At 40.8% G+C, this 18,777-nt stretch overlaps 1 protein-coding gene across 1 annotated transcript in view; it reads right to left on the bottom strand.

Annotated features, from left to right (window-relative positions):
* si:dkeyp-14d3.1 (transmembrane protein 132C) overlaps positions 1-18,777 on the bottom strand; it is a 169,270-nt gene that overhangs the window by 125,087 nt on the left and 25,406 nt on the right. The window contains exon 2 of the mRNA XM_044111393.1: positions 7,338-8,226. Coding sequence (XP_043967328.1) covers positions 7,338-8,226 — 889 coding nt within the window. The remainder of the gene's footprint in view (positions 1-7,337; positions 8,227-18,777) is intronic.

An 18,777-nucleotide genomic window follows, 5' to 3' on the forward strand; every position in this document is an offset into this window, starting at 1 on the left:
GACTTTTTCGATTAACAACTTGAGATGTAACTTGGACTTGTAGAAGCAAAGTCCATGAAAACATATGTTGCAAGATAGAAGTTTTAAAATGTGGCTGGACAAAACATTGTGGGAGGGGGAAAAAAAAAGACATTTTGTACTGATTTAAACCATTTTGACTATCCTTTGCTGTACTTCAAGAAAACGTCTCTGCCTGTCAACCGGTTGTATTGTTAAAGACCTTCAGAAAGGAAATAAATGACAGAAAAGTTACTGTGATCCAAAAACTTTAAACCGTGGCTCTCCGCTGTGATTTGTCACATCTATTAGAGTCCTTGACAGATGATAGTCAGCAAGCTTTTCTCTTCAATATTCAAACACTGACCTCAAATAAAGCATAGTAATAAATCCCAGCAGCGGAAACCTCAGTTTCATCTATTTCCATGTAGAAAATAAAAAGTGCTGCCTTTTCACAAAAATTCAGCTTGGGTTTTCTCAGATCACTGTTGGCCTCTCGGTCTCCACTTTGTATTACAAGGAGTAACTGCCTCTTGTACTCTCCCTGTTGTCCATCAGCATGCATAATGAAGCGTAATGGTAGATAGTTTGCTGATGCACTGCCTCTTAAAGACAAGGCAAACTAATCCAATCCCACTAGTTCATGCAACATTTACAGTGTTCAATGTTAGCATAATAACATGCTCACACCTCTTGCTACACTCGAGCAAACACTTCTGCAGACAAGAGGCCGAGCGAATGTACTCCAGCACAAACACGGACACAAACAGGCGCCGACTGTAGAGCTGCTGAAGACGGACGGGCTTTTCCTATTAAACCTGTTTCCAATTAAACGTTTTTCCATAGAGGGCACATCATCAAACAAGAGGCACACAGAAGAGCTGCAGTGATTATAAGGTTGGCAAAAACATCTGAGACTTTCAGACCTTCTTCTTTTCAGTTCTCTTTTTCTCCATCTTCCATTCGTTTGTCTGTCTGTCTGTCTCTTTTGATTTGTGGTTTTGCTTGGGTCTGTGAGCAAAGCAGAGTCTAAAGGGTTAACAAGAAATCAATTACATCGAGCCGTCCCTGCTTCAAAAGCCACGCAATTAGTCAGTGAGATCTAAATGTGATGTGTGGCACAAACGCACTGCAGCGCATTGTTTTTCTGCACAGAAAAGTTGCACAGAAAAACAAGAGTACGTTCTTCCCCCTAAATTATTCATATTTTGTCACACTGCAACCACATGTACTTGAATTCCTCTTTACTCTGGTACTCATAAATAAAATCTAGTTCAACCATCTGCCTTCAAAATATTAATAACTAAATATTTTTGCTATAATGGGATTGGTGATCAAAATCGTATCATTAAGAACAATTAGCGAAGCAGAAATGTCAAGAATGAAGTCGTGAAGAAATGTAAAGACCTGCTTGCTAGCTTATAAAACAATAACTCAGGCTTTGAACATGTCACAGAGAGTCATCCAGAAATGGAGCAAGTTTGGCATATCTATCTTGAGACCTACTAAGAAACCAAGAGTAGAGAGCATTAATTAGAGAAGGAGCCAGGCTCTGGGCGAGCTGTAGACATGTTCACCTGAAGGCATCTCAGAAATCTGGCCCTGGTGAAAAATGGTGAAAATAAAGCCAGCATAGAAAGAGAAGCAATCAGCAAAAAGCAATGTGAGGGATGCAGCAAACCTGTGGAGACCCAAATGTAGAGCTCAAAACGCTGTCGAGCAAGGAATGCTATGTTTGGACTAAAACCAACACTGTAAATGACCTTAAATAGACTGTTTCCACAGTTAACAATTCAATCACTCAAAAAATAACTTTCAATCCAGGCGTAGTACTAAAGAAAAATAAAAGTGCAAATGTTCGGACCAAGCTCTTACACAATTGTAAGGATGTGCAGTTGTTTCTTACTCATTCTGCTGCATGTTGGCGCGCAAAACGTTACCGACAGCATCCGATTTAGGATTTTCAAAATAAAAGCTCCTCCAGACTCAATACATAGAATGGACATATTTAAGTATTTCTTGCGCGGCCCGGTACCAATTGGTCCACGGACCAGTGGTTGGGGACGACTGATATACCAGAAGAAATCTCTTAGTAACTAAAGCGATCTGTTCTGTAGTAAAGGGTAAGGAGCTTCTTGCTCTTCTGAGCAGACCGGGTGTCGTTTAGACGGTGTTACATTGGATCCCCTCCAGGTCTTTCCAGCACAGCTCCCACTGAGTCCGCCCCTCTCCTTGTCACAGGAACACTCTTCCTAACCAGCTTATCCAGCCGGTTTCTGTGCCTCAGGGTCCCACTGCTCCCCCCCATCAGCGGCAGCATGGTGCTGTGGTGATAATGTCATTCACTAGAACAGGGGAGTTGATTAAAGTTTATGTTGAAGCAGGACAACTAAACACAAAACCAGAGCTGTGAAAAAGATGTGACCTAGTCAGCGTCTAGAGTTAAATCCTATGTCGAGAATCAATACTTAAAAAAACGTCCTCTACATAATATAATCGGGCTGAATGCATCCTATCCCTTCCACCTCAAAGTTTTGCAAGAATTTTGTTGATCACAGAAAATGCAGACAGGAAACGTTGAAGCTTGAAGCTGCGAGGCGCCGTGTGAAGTCTTTCCGACCAGCACAAGTGGCGTACAGCTTTCCAAAAGATGAACCTTACTCTCTCTCCTCTTCCTTTCTTTCTGGTGTATTTTAGGAATTGACACATCATTCATTATGTGCTGCGATCGATTTCCAGACCTCGTGGATAGAGGGGAGCAGAGACGAGGAGGAGCACTCTCAGTCAAATGCACGCAGTTGCCGCACAACTGAAATCCATCCTGAGAAACATTTTATTAGGAGGCATCCCCCATAAATATATCAATATTAATTTTGCATTATAAGGTTTAGGCAGCCATATAATGAGCTTAAAAGCCACTTGCACCACAACATGACAATGACCTGCAGGCATCTTTGGCAGTAACTTCTCCCTTAATTGCCGCATTAGCCTGGGAAAAAAAAGGCAATTCCTCTGTAGAATACAGTGGCTCGGACTGCAAATGATGCAGGAGGAGTGAAGAATGTTTATAGATTTGGTTTGATGTGAAAAGAAAATGATCTATTTAGATAAAGTTTTTGCACTGCTAGTACAAGGTTATTAAATCACCAAGTGTATAAGCGTCCAGTCTACCCAGAGAGATATATTTCAGTGTAGACGTGTGCCACAGTGGCAAATTATTCCTGCTCAGAAGGAAAAAAATATATATTTGAGTAAATAATGTTGACGTGAAATATGAAGCTCAGCATATGGTTTGAGTGGGCTACTTCCTCCCCCCCCCCAACGACTTTCAGCTTGGATTTATTTAGTTATAAATGTCTAAACATGCTGCAACAACCGGGCTTTATTGTTTTATTATAATGTATTCATGAGATTTGGCAATTTCTCTCAAAGGTTTCTGGTTCAGTATGTTGCGCAGCAGCCTCGTGGGCGGCGGGCGAATTGCATTTCTGGACAAAGAGCGTTTGAAAGAAAGCTGCAGAGAGCCTAAAGAGTTTGGCGCTTAAAACTCAACAAACTTCCTCAAGTGAGTGAGGTACTCGAGTCACTGTCGGCAAAGTCAGAAACGCATTCTGACACCGTGTGAGAATACTGCAGCTGTGTGGCGTGTTTTTGTTTGCCGTGCTCCACAAGAAACCAGAAGCATGTTATAGGAAGAACATCTCTCACGAAATATGTTACTTGAATTGACTAATCTATTGTTAAAAATAATGTCTGACTACTGCCGGCGTGCACAATGCTCTCAATATATAATGGCCCCTACTATCTGGTGACTCATGCTGCATGGCAGCACTGCACCAAGAAAGAAAATGGAGCAATTTACTTTTGTACGGTTCCCCCCCCCTTCACTCTGTAATCGAACACCGAAAGAGGAAATAACCTTAAAAAAATCCCTTCCCCTAATTGCATTTAATGTGACTCCGACAGTTTTGGAATATTATCATGAATTAGCAATGACACAGGAAAATCAAAGTGCATGCATTGGCTGCATTATTAAATGGAAAGGTCCATGATCAACTTAAAATAATAATCATAGGGCGTGCTGCGGTGGCGTAGGGGATAGCGCGACCCACATTTGGAGGCCTTGAGTCCTCGACGCGGCCGTCACGGGTTCGATTCCCGGACCCAACGACATTTGCCGCATGCCTTCCCCCCTCTCCTTCCCTCTTTCCTGTCAGCCTACTGTCATATAAGGGACACTAGACCCCACAAAAGACCCCCTGGTGGGGAATAAATAAATAATAATAATAATAATAAAAATCAGTAGCTGTTCCTTCGTGTAACTGCTTAGCAACAAGACATAAACATTTTTAGGCTTAAACATGCCACAATAATATATTATTATTAACATTCAGCATGCAAGCTACAACAATGTGTGTTCAGGAGAAGAAGACTTTAGCAATGTTTGGGAATAGGAATGGTGGAGAATGAGATTTTTATTATCTTGAGAAACATGATTTAATTAACCTTATTTCAAACAGAGGAGCAACAATTATTACAACAACTGGAGCTAAAATAACACAAGAGTTAAAAAGTGTTGTTAAAAGAGGATGGTGGCTGTGGCTCCTTTTGTTTCTAAACTCAAATTGTCTGCGGTTTTTTTTTCATGCCAGGAATCAAACAACTGGAATCACAAATAAAGTTCAAATCTGTATTTTAAACAATGTCTCGCTCGTATGACGTGGATCGAAAAAGTGACCTCATCTAAAAAGTTTAGGTCTTGGTTTGGTTAAAGTGAACTCCGATGCGGTTCGAATGTCTTCCATGTGAATGCCAAGCGGAACGGAGACCGCTCCAAAAGCAGGAAGCGGACAACCGTCGGGGACGTCCAGTTTTTTGTCTTCTCGCATTTCAACTTCTCGATTTGTATGTCAGCCATAATTAGAAGGATTTCTGTTATTCATTCAGCGTCTTGCAAAATGTCTATGTCCACTCCTGCAAAATAAGAATTCATGCATTGTCATTAATAATTGTTGTTGAGTAAACTCAAAGTTCCCTAATACATGTCAAAAAGTTCAGTTGTTGAACCAGACCCAGAGGACAAGCAGTTCTTGTCCTGTTTGGTACCACTATGAACTGCAAATACCACAGAGGAATCAAGATTTCAAAACTTTATGAGATTTTATAAAAGATGTTTGACGAAGTCTAGTCCACTGGATACATTATTAGACTGTGAGAAGAATATTAAACATTGTCATTTATTAACCGAAGTCCTCCAGCTTGTACCAGCAGAACACAGTCACAATGAAGAACTCAATCCCTTTGAGAGAGAAAAGATGAAGCCTTTCATGCCATATTCCTCCTTTTTAATTTGGTCCGAAAAAATGATCGCTCGTCAAAAGCAGAGGAGGTAAGACAGATAATGGGAATCAGTGCATGAGTGACAGAGACATGAAAGCCGCAGACACTTAAAAATACTCAGAACATTTCAGGAGTTTGAGGGACAAGCCGAGTTTTTCGGTTTGTGATTGACAGTCGGTTATTAAGACAGTGGTGGTCAAATTAAATCTGGAAACGTTAAATTAAAAGTAGCATATCAGCACGGAAATATCACAAGAAGCAATCCTCCCGCTGAGCATTCACCAAGCAATAAATTGCCTGGATGATTGGTTATTGAAAAAAATGTGAGAAATTAGCTTTCAATAATATCCATCACAGCATGCAGCTTTCTGACATAGAGACAATTTGAGAAAACCAAACTGTTCTTAAACATTTTTTATTTTTTTTTAAATACGTTTTTTGATCCAAGTGGAAAATAAATATTACGTTAGTGTATTTATTACTTAAAATGAATATTGAAAACGAATGTTTCTGAGAACTTTCTAACACATTTCACCAGTCGGTGAGCTCCTTCTGCCCTCGCGGATCCGGCCGACAACGTCCGGGCGAGACGCGTGTTCAACGCGGACGACAAGGATCCCGTCAATGCACAGATCAAGGTCTCCTCGTTCCGGTGATTAAGCATCCTAACAAATGCATGTTGGAGGACGGGCCTTATCACCCAGGTCCACACAGAGCTCTTTCCATATCTATCGCTCTCAGATGGCCAACCTGCGCCTGCCATGTGCTGCAGTCTGCCAAATAAAAACACCACAGGCGTCGCCTCGGCGCTCCGCTTGGCTTGTTCTTTGCTTTCACCCCCGAACCCCCCGTCATGAAACAAATCATTTCACAGCTTCGGAAAAAAAACACACAAAAAAACTAAAGTTTGAAATGCGTTATCACTCCTGGACAACTAGCCGGCGATTAAATGAAAATATATTGAAAAAAAGAGCTCTGAGAATGTCTGCTGTTTGCTTGGACTAGCAGCTTGACAAACCTGTTTACCTCGCTTCCAATTAAAATTCTCAGGCACTTCAATGTGTTCTTTCTTTTTTCATTCCTTTGCGAGCAAAAAGAAAAGAAACTCCACTAGATGCATTTTTACAGCTTGAAATGAGCAACACATTTTCATTTTGCCTAATCTTGAGACGCCGTTCGTCTTTGGAGGAAAACACTGGTGTTTAGAACAATTTCCGTTTTCAAGCCAAAGGCTCCAAATTGACTTGTCACCTGGTCTGAGCCTTTTCGCCAGTTAACAAATATTAAACTTATTATGCAAATAAATTAGTGGTGGGACTCGATTGAAATGCTTTATTGAGTTTATTGCAAGATCTGTCAAATATCAATTGTAATTAATCACAGTTTAATGGAAAACATTGAGAAAATAAGCAACACTTTCAATTCGAAAAGGCTTTTCGCTGCTATGTGATCGAATAAATAGACATATAGGCTTAACATATGAGACGGTTATTATTTTCAATATTTATTTAGATTATTCAACCATCAGATTGTAAGTTTACAACTTTGGCTGTGGATTATTTTGTTTTCCATTTGAGCCGATTAACAGAAGTATAATCATCCGATGTAAGTTGTGTTTGTATATCGCAACTTCACATTAGGCACACTTTTTAGAACAGAGAGGTAATTACTGATCACTCCAACATCAAGTTATATACATATATATATATATATATGTGACTGAACATGTCACCAAGAACAAATATATTGTCACCGGAATAGCTGGAGAGTTTAAACAGGTGAGACTGACAACAACAGGAGAAAGAGAAAAGAGATTTCTGGATGCTCCTGCTCGTTTCTTGATTGACGTCAAAAACTCTTTTTTTTTGTTTTTTTTTAAGCTTTTGTCTAGAAAATGTCTATAATTTAGGGAAATTGAGAAGAAATGACAAAGGGCAGAATGACACAGAGTTTGAAAGGTGCAGGCTGAATTATAGTAAAAAAAAACGAAGGCCCCTTACCTCAGAGTGAACGTCTCCACGGTGGAGTAGGGCGATATGCTGATAAAGGCAGACACTGTCTCCCTCTGCCTCATTGGCGTGGCTGGGACCATGACCATGAAGTTATCATCCAGCCAGAGCTCCGTTAGCGGCGGCTCCGTGGGGTTCTTGTAGAGCCTCACGCCACCAATCCTCCTCAGTGGGGTGGAGGTGTAGGTACCAAACAGCCCTTCTTGATTGGAGCGGATGAAGCTGTCCTTTCTGGACTCCTCGGAGTGGCACTCTCCTGCCTCTGTAGACCGCAGCAGATAGTAGAGCTCCACCGGGGTGCCCTCTGACACTTCGGCGTTCCTTTGCCGCCCCGGCACTACGCTGGGGGGGCTGAACCAACTGGCCAGCGGCTCCAGCTCGGCCACACACAGCCCGAGCTCCCCTTTCAGCTGGCAGGCACCGCGGACCTCCTGGGTCTCATGGAAAGCGAACATGTGTACGCAGGGCAGTTTGTCAATGGTGCTGTAGTTGTCCCAGTCTCTGCCCGCTATGTAAAACAGAACCTGGACTTTGGGCTTGGCTAAATGAATCTGCGTGTTCATGATGAAGGTTTGTACTTTCCAGTTGAAGGTGAATACCGAAGAGGCAGGGAAGGTCCCGGGACTCTGCAGGAGCTCCAACGGGACAGGCTGCTCGACTGAGAGAGGCCCATAGCTGGCGTTCACCGACGGCAAGCTTCTGGTGTGGTAGACGAAGAAAGCCTCAGTCCGCGAGGTCAGGCTGGAGTTCCTCATGAAGTCCTGGTTGGCTTCCTTGAGGAAAAAACCCAACTCCGTATTTAGCAGCTGATAGTTGACAGGCAGGTACGTGGGGAAGGAGGAGTATCTCTGCAAAGCCTCCAGGACTCGACAGTCTGCCCCTGGGAGTAAGAGGAGAAAAAGCTGGGTTAGGAACGGCTCACTTCAACATGGTCTTCTCTGGCGAGCCCTGCACAAACGCCTTAGGTGAAATGTTCAGGAAGCAGGGAGAGCTTGCAGCAAAAATGTTTTCGATATCCATTTAATAAGCTAAATATGAGCCAAAATAAAAGACAGACTTATAATATTTGTCAATAATAGTCCTGAATATTTGAAAGCTTCATGTTTTCCTGAAAGAAGAGGTCCTACCTTAAACATAAATGCTCTTTGTGATTTCATTGCTTCTGAATGAACGGTAAATTGCTTAAGCAAATCAATTTCTCAAACTGAGCTAAAGAAATAAAAAAGACGTGTGTTTTAATCAGTTCCTATAAGGAGACTTCAAAATAGGTATGCGAATTAATTGATAAAAGCAACACTCTGTATCTTTCACAATGTGCTGTGTGCTTTTTTTTTATATTTAAAATCTGTGCAACTCCTTTATGCCTCGACAATAAAGAACAGGATCAATGCTGTTTCTACCAGAGTGATTTATGGATTTAATTTACATTTAAAGAGGCCAGAGAAACAAATATACAAAAGTCTGGAAAGTTAAAGTTGTGCATGAGGAATTTACGTCCTGTAAATTTACGTTCTCTTTCCCACTTGTCCAGGATTGTTGTCTCGTCTTGCTGGACGGTGAATCCCCACTCCAAATTATACTGCTGCCTTTAACAGCTTTTCTTCCAAAACAGCCTCATGTTTAAGACTGTCCTATCAGCATTTATCAGAATGCATTCACGCAGCATAATGCCCTATTTTCTGTAACACAAGGCGTTGTGAATGGCGACCAAAAAGCTGAAATTTGGCCTCATCTCGCCATGGCTTGTGGCAAATTGTAAATAGTACTAATTGCTTTCGTTCAACTATGGCTTTATTTTATTAATTCTCCACAATGGCTGGATTTGTGGATTACCCAAACAAAGTAAAACATTGTTTAATAATATTATTTTAGACTTCCTCACAACCTCGTCCCTCATCTGTCTGGTGTGTGTTCCTTGGTCTGCATGATGCTGTTTGTTCACCAATTCTCTCCAACAAATCTCCTAGGACCTTTACAGAAGAGCTGGATTTATACAAACAAGGAAAATGTCACACAAGAGGACTCTATTTGACTTCTGAGGCAGCTGGTTGCACAGGACTTTATTTGGGGGTATCAGAGTAAAGAGTCAAACTTCATATTCTCTCTTTTGCCACATAATTATGCACCGTTTGTGTTAGTCCATTACGTGAAATCACAATAAAAGGCATGGAGGTTTGTGTTTGTAATGAGACCAAATATACAAATAAGATGAGATAAAATTCTGACTGCTTTGAGCTGGCAACATGCCGAATCCAAATTGTCGACATTGTAACTACAGCAGGTTCACGCTCCGGTACACATGCAAAGATTTCCCCTGTTTGTTGCCTACCTTTCGCACTACTGGCTGAGAAACCTTACATCAAAGTTGACGTGAAGATGGTTTTAATCTCTGTAAGAGCGGAACTTGACCTTCTTCTCACAATCATTCCTCAATTTGATTACAGTCCGTCAGCGGACTCCCATCTCTGTGCTAGCATCTGGAGTGTTTCCCTCTAGTGATCGTCCCTGTAAATCAATGTCCAAACAGGTAGGAAATCTGTCATGAATTTTCGGATTCATGGTGCTCCTCAAGACGTCTGTGCTGCTGCTGCCCCGGTGAGGGATGCATAAGGAACCAGCTGAGCCTCAGGTTTTGAGCATATTTGGACCAAATTCAAATCCAAATCACTGGAGTGCCTCTGGGTATAGATCTAGCTCTTCTGAGGAGCTGAACAATGCAGGGTGATTTGTGGTTTTTTTTCCTGAACAAGCAAGGGCTTTGTGTCAGTTGTTGGCACAAGGCATTGTTTGAGCCAAGACATTACAGTGAGGGTAAATGAAAAGCTCTCCAGCAGTCAGTAGTCAGGAAGAAATCCATCCTGCGGTTTGGAAGCTGTAACATTAAATTAAATCCAATGAAAAGGCCCTCATGTCTCAATTATGGGAGAAGGAAAAACTTCTCTTGATAGAGTTCAGCTTTTTTTTTCCCCTCAACGAAGTGTGATTTATTGTAATCAACTTGAAAAACACATCCACACGTCTCATTGTCAAATCACAGAGAACAATGCATGTTAAACGATCTATTCTTTTCAGACGCTGCCACTTTGTTTAACTGATTTCCACATTTCACCGCGTGCGAAACAACATCAAGAGACCAAACGCACGAACCGAGCACAGAAGTAGAAGTAGAAGCCGTGACAACTGAGGGGGAAAAACATTGATCATCTCGCCAGCAAGTGTCTTTTTGCGGGTAAAATTTGGGTTTGTCATGTACGTGGATGTCACTGTGACATGCACACTGTGACATACCCGTGTTGTTGAAGATCAAAGACATACAACATGCAATTATCCAATTTCTTTGAAATGTGTTTATACAAACATGGTAAATGTGAGCGAAGGTGACAAAAACAAGCATTTTGCCTCACAGAAACACCTACTCTACAAGAGGAAGTCTTCAATAAAAAATAAAAAATCTTGTCTTGAGTAGGAGCTTGAGCTATTATTCAATAAATCTTTACACATTTCATAAGTGCTTAGGGTCCAGCCACCATCTATACACACCTGTCCTTGTAGGACGAATGTCTCCAGCAGTCGTTGGGTGAGAGGTTGTTCGCATATCTAAGGTCAGTTTGATTCATGAAGTTAGATGAATTAATATAACTCCATGTTTTTGGACTGTGGGCGTCAGCGCCGTAGGTCCACCCATTCAAATAACCCCCTGCGTGTATAGCACCAAGTGACCAGAGGGGGTACCGTTAAATCTTGCCTGTGAAAAATTATAATAACTAATCATAAGATTATATTTCAATAGACATGTGCGAAGCATTTTAATAGCATAAAGGCTAAGCAAAACAAAAGTAAAAAAGGAAAAGAAAATGCTTGAGAAAAATGAATCCCCTCCTCCAGTCTTCGCTCCCACTGGTCCGCTCTGTGCTGTAATCTCCGTTAGACACCTGTATGTGAACGCGAGCTCCAAAAGAGTCGGGGCAGAAAAGAGAAACATGAGAGGTAACGGGATGACTCATTCACACGTCACTCGCCCTCGTCCAACCTTAATTAAACCAGTCCATACCAGTATCCCAACTCCACCAAAACGTTTTATGTTCCTGTGACCACGCCCACACATCTACGCCAGTGGTCCTCAAATCCAGGCCTGAAGTCCCGGTGTCCGGCAACTTTTAAATGAGCCCCTGGTTCAACACACCCAAATCAAACGGCTGAATCCCCTCCTCAGTGTGCAGTCAGGTTCTCCAGAGTCGCGCTAATGACCTGACTTTTTGACACAGGTGTGTTGAAGTAGAGACACATCTAAAAGGACACCGGCCCTTGAAGCCTGGATTCATGGATCCGTGATCTAAGCAATTTCAAGAGTGCTGAATCCCTTTGAGAGACCTTTTGGCAATTTTTGGACTTTTCAGAGTCAGTTAAATATGTTTTGACCCATTTAGCCTCTAGAAAAGAAGTTGCTTAACAACTATGCACACCTTGATAAAGGGTGTTGACCTCCTAAGGCAGGGGTGGACACTCCTGGTTCTCAAGGGCCGGTGTCCTGCAACTTTTAGATGTATCTCTACTTCAACACACCTGAGTCAAATGATGAGGTCATTAGCAGGACTCTGGAGAACCTGACTGCAGTTGGGAGGTGATTCAGCTGTTGGATTCAGGTGTGTTGGACCAGGGAGACTCTAAGAGTTGGAGGACGCCAGCCCTCGAGGACCAGGAGTGCCCACCCCTGTCCTAAGGCCACACCCTCCCTCATCACTCAGATACACATCACCTGCAAAGCATAAATCCATTAAAACATTCAAGCGTCTCCAGCCTAAAATCTTATGATGCGGTTAAAATACTCGCTTGCCTAGAAACTGCAGTGTAGTTGGGTGTGATAGTCTGACGAGGAACTGATTTTCCTTCTATAAATGTTAGAGGAACGTTGCCTCTTGTTACTGCAGCTCCCAACGTTGTGAGACCTCTGAAACTGTAACGTGCTATATCGTGATAAAAGATACAAAGGCAACGATTTTGTTTAATCCTCTCTTGCTTACTTGTCACTGACTGGCTTCTACAATCTGTGAAGAAAAACGCTGAAGTTCAAAGCAGGCATCAGAAAAGGAGGAGGAAGGGGACTGGAGTGAGTCTGAACGTGCGATTGTTGTCGGCGTCAACAAGATGCTTTGAGTATATAAAAAAAAAAAAAAAGAAACTATCTAGTGAGCAGCAGTTGTTTGGATGAAACTATCTTGTTGTCTGATGCCAGAGGAAAATGTGCAGACTGATACAAGATGATAGAAATGTCACGATCTTTGAGACGTTTTTGACATTTTTGGGACGTTTTGTGTTTTGCTTTATTTTTAGAGTTTTCCCTCTTGGCTTCCCAAATTTAGTTAATTCTTCAGTTTTAAGACTTGTCATGCTTTCGGTTCTGTGGTGTAATATTTTGCATGTCTTTAACATTCCTTGTCTCCCTCTTATCTTGTGTATTCCTTTAATGATGGCGATGTCACAGTCAGTGGTATTTTGAGGTCCTGTGTCCGCCAGCGTTTGCATTCTGATAGTGTTTACTGTGTTTTATTAGTGATTGTTTAGTGTGTTCACTGTGTGCGCACTTGCCTCCTTCATGCATTCGGTTCCTTCACCTCGACGTACATGACAAGAAAGGGAATATCTGCTCAATTAACTACTTATTATCACCACAGTATGCAGAAAGTCTTAACACAACACGTTGATCTTTAAAGTACAGGACTGCAGCAGGAGGTGGCCGCACTGGATGTCATTTCTACCAGCCAATGACAGAGTGCTGAGGCTACAGTTTATGCAGACTCACCAAAATCGGACAGTTTACCGATTGGAAAAATCAATTATTAAGATCTGATTTCAGCCGATTAATTCAAATGTCAGGATATTCAGTACAAGTGGGATGTTCTGCTGCGGCTTAACACAGAGAGAAATACCAGCATTTGGCTTGAAAATAAAAGCTGTGATTTCAGATTCTCATGTCAAATTAACCGTTCATGTTCCAGTGAGCACTGCAGAGAAGTCCAAAGTATCCGAAAAGCAGAATGTGGACGAGGTGGCATGCAATGCCCAGACCTGAAGGAGACTGTCATCATGAATGTTGAGTAACACAACAAACTAGTTTAAGATTGGTTCGAGAAAAAAAAAAAAAGTACCAACACCAAATAGTCCTCCAAACTTCCAAGATCCCATTTCAATCACGTATTCACAGGATATGCTGGAACACATCTGAAAGGCTGCAAAGAAGAAAAGAAAAAACACATCCTGCAATCGACAACCCTGAACGGATGCTCTACCAATGTCCTTGAGTCACAAACTCCAGGACATCCATGCAGGCAACAAGAAAACGAAATAAGAATGTCAATTTAATTTTTAGTTATCACTACAACACTAAAACAACTAGAAGAGCTTCTGACACAAATCAAACAAAGAGCAATCTTGGTCCAGGAAGAAAGATTTTAGACAAACTTTTGAGTGTACCTGCTGTGTGAAAGAAAGGCAGTGCAGCCAATCTCTTTCTGCAGAGCAAGATCTAAGTGTGCAGCCATCTCCTTGTAAAATGAAAAGTCAGTCAAGTGGAAAACAGGAAATGGAAAGGAAAATGAAAACCCCACACAATTCAAGACCTTAATGTGTCTCCACTAAAGTGCTACAAGTATCTTAAAAATATAAAAAAGTGTAATAATTACAAAATTGTGCACTGAAAACAGTTCATTGCCCTCAGTGAACAATTTCAGTTATAAATTAAACAGTTAAAACCAAAAGGAGCTAGCATCACACAGGCAGTTTCTGCAACAGTTTATGGATGCCCACGAACAGGCCTGTCATGATAACAAATTTCCCTGGATGATAAATTGTCCCAGACGTTATTGTGATAAACGCCAACATGTTTTGAGACCGTTTTCAAGTAATATAATAGTAACAGCGGCATAAAAATGCAAGAACACGTTCTCAAAGATCAATAAACTTTAAATCCTAATGAACATTTAAACACTGGAACTGGACGACATTTAGAAGATCCAAAACAAACAGAAACTACAAGTGAAATAAATTATCAAGTCTCTGTAAACAAAAGTATTTTGGCGAAAAGAGAGAATATAGAGAAAAACAATAAATCAAGCCAATGAAAATTATTGAGTTTCTTTGAATTTTTCATGCGATTAATTGATTTACTGTTTATTGTGACAGCCCTACCCGTGCATCATTTAAAGTAAATTCTCCTGGTATATCAGAGGAAAACTCTCCAGCAAAAGATAACCACTTAAAAATCAAATACTGTTAATAGCTAACAGTTATATGAAGAGTTACAGTTTTTCACGTTTTGTTTCCAACCACAAACTCCAGGGGATTTTGTATAAAACCATCCATGATAGTGGATGATTGTTGGGAGACCATAGATCTTTGCAAGTGACAAGTCAGGTTTTGAAGCATGTCAGTCAAAGATTGTAGCGTATATGGTTTATACTAAGTTATACATATGATGTTAACGTTCTAACTATTCATCTGAATAATTTATGAAAGCAGTGAAGCGACAGCTTAACTTGGAGCCTACGCATCATATTTATATACATGGTTAATTTAGAGGACAGAATTTTTCTACCTCTATTATTATTCACCTTACCTTGAAATTTCTAATGTTTCCAAAGGGTTAATGAATGAATTTGTTTCACTTTACATTTCAGTGAATAAAATATCTTTTCCAGCAACAGCCAAGATCAGGTCAAAAAACTAATTAGAGGAAAATAGTCTTTCTTTCTGCATCCACTCAAACAACCTGTCTTTGTTCTGCAAATGCATGCTAAAAAAAAAAAAGATACGAGCTTACAAAATCTAAAGCATAAAAAAACAAAAATCTGAAAGTGTAATAATTAGAATATTTTTTGGCAACATTTGGACATTGTTGCCAAAAACCATTAGCTTTCTTCTAATTTGTGGGAAAACAAAACTGTATTATCGCGTTATTAATGCCTGGAACACACAGTTCCTGTTTTAACTTTTCAGATTTAGCTGAAGTGACCGATATCTACATAGAAATCATCATCATTTCGTTTATAATTTGGTTACCCGTGTATATTTCACATGAAACAATACAGCATAATCTTCCTCCACCAAGAGAAATATCACAGCTATGTGAAATTTAAGAATCTGTCTTTTGCAGGACCAACTGGTAGCTGTTGATGGTAAGTATACACACGTCCAGCAATAGGCTCTCTGCATATTTGTTTTTCATAATGGCTTCCTACAAATTAGTGTCCTCTCACTAATTTGTTTACGAAAACTCTTTTACTATTTGCAGTGTTATGGCATAAAGAATTGCTGTAACATTGCAAACATTATGCTGATAGTGGGACGCGTAGTTTAAAAAATATTTCCAATGAGCCATAAAGTTTGGGATTCACAACTTGTACAGGGTGTATGTAAGATCAAACTCCAAAAAGAAAACTAAGAACTTGCTCAGCCGCTCTCGCTTATACAGGGAGTGGTCCTGAAACCAGGCACATTTTGCTGCAGACACTTTAGTTATTCTAGCATTCATCAAAAACAAAAGATGTTTTCTTCATCGTATTATTTACGACGAGCGTTGGCAACATTTCATGAATCTGGTCATAAAGTATTTCATTTTTCTGGACCTCACTGACAGCATGAGGGATGCGTTGCTCTAAAGATGACAAAACCGGTCTCTTCATCAGGCAGTAAGCCACATTTAACGTGACAGAAATATCAAGAACTAAATGATGTGCTGCCATGAGATAGGATGACATTCGTGTTAATGAAATTTTCAAGCATGTGGACTTTTTATCTACTGTCAGAATGAGGCTGACATTTCAGTATTTTAGCAAAATGTATCGGCCTGGATGTTCAGCGAGGGCAACCAGCATCGCCCAGGGGGTTCCTTGCTTTAAAGAAATCTTAAATGCATGATGAAAAGCTTAAGACTGAGATTTCAGAATAAATATATGTGGCATTGGGTTTCATTGCCTAACGAAGTGTTGACAAGTGATCTATGAAAATACACTTCAATCCACTAATCTCCATAATATGTGGACGCAAAAAAGAAATTAAGCAATTGAACTCAAAATCAAAGCATTTTTTAATTGAATTGGATTGAATCGAATGGAGGCAATGTTTATTTGAGACGATAAAGTGAATTCATACTTCTTAACACAACCTCAAAGCCTGTGTGTAAACTTCATCATCTTTCCCCTGGGGCCCAACGGGCCAAAAGCTACTCTAACAAATAGCTTCACTAAAGTCTAGCTGTGTTGTAATTACCTACAAAGCTTAGGAAAGTAGGTATGCTTTATCGGAGATTGATCAGCTAGTTTGTGGCAGTGACATGCTGCAGAATTACACTTGCGTAACCAGCATAACTCCGAGCTAAATAGAAATGACTCGGCTGAGAGCGTCAAACTCATTACAGTGTTGGCCTTATTTACCGTTTGATGGGGCAGAAATGAACAGAGAATTTAAGCTGGACTGGCCCTCTCAGTTCACTCTGGAATCTGTTTATGTCCTCCAATCTGTTTCCAATCAATGAACTAACCAATTGTACAGTAAGTGCCACCAGGCTGTGGTTCATTTAGCCGGCGAGAGAGAGCAAGACTTCAAAGCAATCTGAACAGAGTATACGCCGCTATCTGTTTGGTGATTCCGAGTGTTCATCTTTTGTTTGTAATGAAGCGTTCTGGCTTTTCAAGTCTTGGCAGTCAGCAGGAAATGGCGACATTAAAGTCTTTTAGGAACACACTGCGACCCAAACTAAAGTTGTTAAAGACATCAGAAGAGCATAAAACCGCCAAGACACTCCTACAACTCCTGGGTGGGTGGGTGGGTGGGTGGGTGGGTGGGTGGGTGGGTGGGTGGATGGATGGATGGATGGATGGATGGATGGATTGATCAGTTTAAATTGTAAACTCTATAATAATGTTGCCTTTTAAAGAACAGTGAACTGCAGTACAGTGACAGTTATTTCACACAGCCTGAAGTTACTTCATTTCCTCATGTAAATAATTAAGCACTGCTCACAGCAGGAAGGCGAGACAAAACATCTTGAAGGCAGTTTTTCATGGTTTTTTTTTTTGTATTATGTATGGTTCTCAAAAAAAAAAAAAAAAAACATCAGCCAATATCTGTATCTGTATGTCACAACTTTACAAAGATGTGAGATTAGAAATCAGCCACACAATTCTGATACATCTAGTGAAAAATAGTCCAAGTTTGACTTTTGCTTTCAGGGATGCATTATGCACACCTAACTACTTACTTAAAACAATCTGATGAAGGGGCAACGTGGACAGTGGTACATTTCATTGTTATTGTCATTTCTTATATGTAGCCTTGGTATGTACACGTTAATAAAAAAAAATGCTGAATTCTCAGAGGATATTAATGCTGCCTTGCTGCTTAATGCAGTAAACTTGAGTCTAATAGCATAATTTGCAAACTGATACCTCTGCTTGCCAGTATAGGTATATGGCTAATCTAATTGCTCCTGACAGCCATAGAGTTCATCATTCTTTTCAGTTCTAGCGTAGTCACAGTCAACTGAAAAGAGATATGTCTGACAGATAAAATCAGCCACAGACTTAAAAAGCAGAGATGTCACGTCTAGCCAAAAGACAGCTCAGAGGAAATTGATTTTAAATCTCCGTCAGATAAGGTTCATTTTCAGTGTGATCTAGTTCCTGAAGTACATACAACCATGTAGTATGTAATAGCTTTACGATATATTTTGCTTCCAATTACTTTGGTTGTCGCTTAAGAATATCTGATGCCACTCTTGCAGATCCTGTCAATTTGAGCCTTCCAATTTCTTGTATGTCAGACCTGGCGGTGCAGAGGTGCGCAGGGTGAACGCCAGGTCCCAGATGAGTGCTGACAGGCCAAGCGGCACAGGCTCACTCATCAACCTGCTGGGCTTAGAGCAGGAATATGTAAAGCCGGGACAGGAGTGGCAGAGCAAAGACAGACAGCTGAGGCAGAGTAAATGAACAGTCACTACAAAGGGCACCACCGAAAGGGAAATGCCATTTTTCCCCCGCTGCCCACTCCTGGGTGTAGTAAAGCGGGTGGGCACAGTTTAGGTTGGCAGTCCGGTCGGCTGCCAGCTTGACTATCTCTCTGCTTCATCACACACGTCAAGGCAGACAAGATATAACGAGCAAGAGTGGAAAGTTAAAGAAGTAGATGGTGAGCAAACATGAAGTACAGAAATGTGGAAAAAAATTTAAAAATAGGTGGGCCTGCCACAATCCAAGAACTTTTTTTTTTCCCCAAGTCAGAAGGACCAGTGTGGCTGTGTGTATACAAGAAAAGCCTCCAGCTGTCTTGGGTTCAAGTAGAAATGTTCTTTCTTTCTTTCTCCCTAGCAGCCAAAGAAAGACCAGTAGTGCCACAATGAATTAAATTTTGTATAATTTCTTCTTTAAAAAGCAAAGAA

Source organism: Gambusia affinis, linkage group LG03, assembly GCF_019740435.1.
Source record: "Gambusia affinis linkage group LG03, SWU_Gaff_1.0, whole genome shotgun sequence".
In the NCBI taxonomy this organism is placed as follows: domain Eukaryota; kingdom Metazoa; phylum Chordata; class Actinopteri; order Cyprinodontiformes; family Poeciliidae; genus Gambusia; species Gambusia affinis.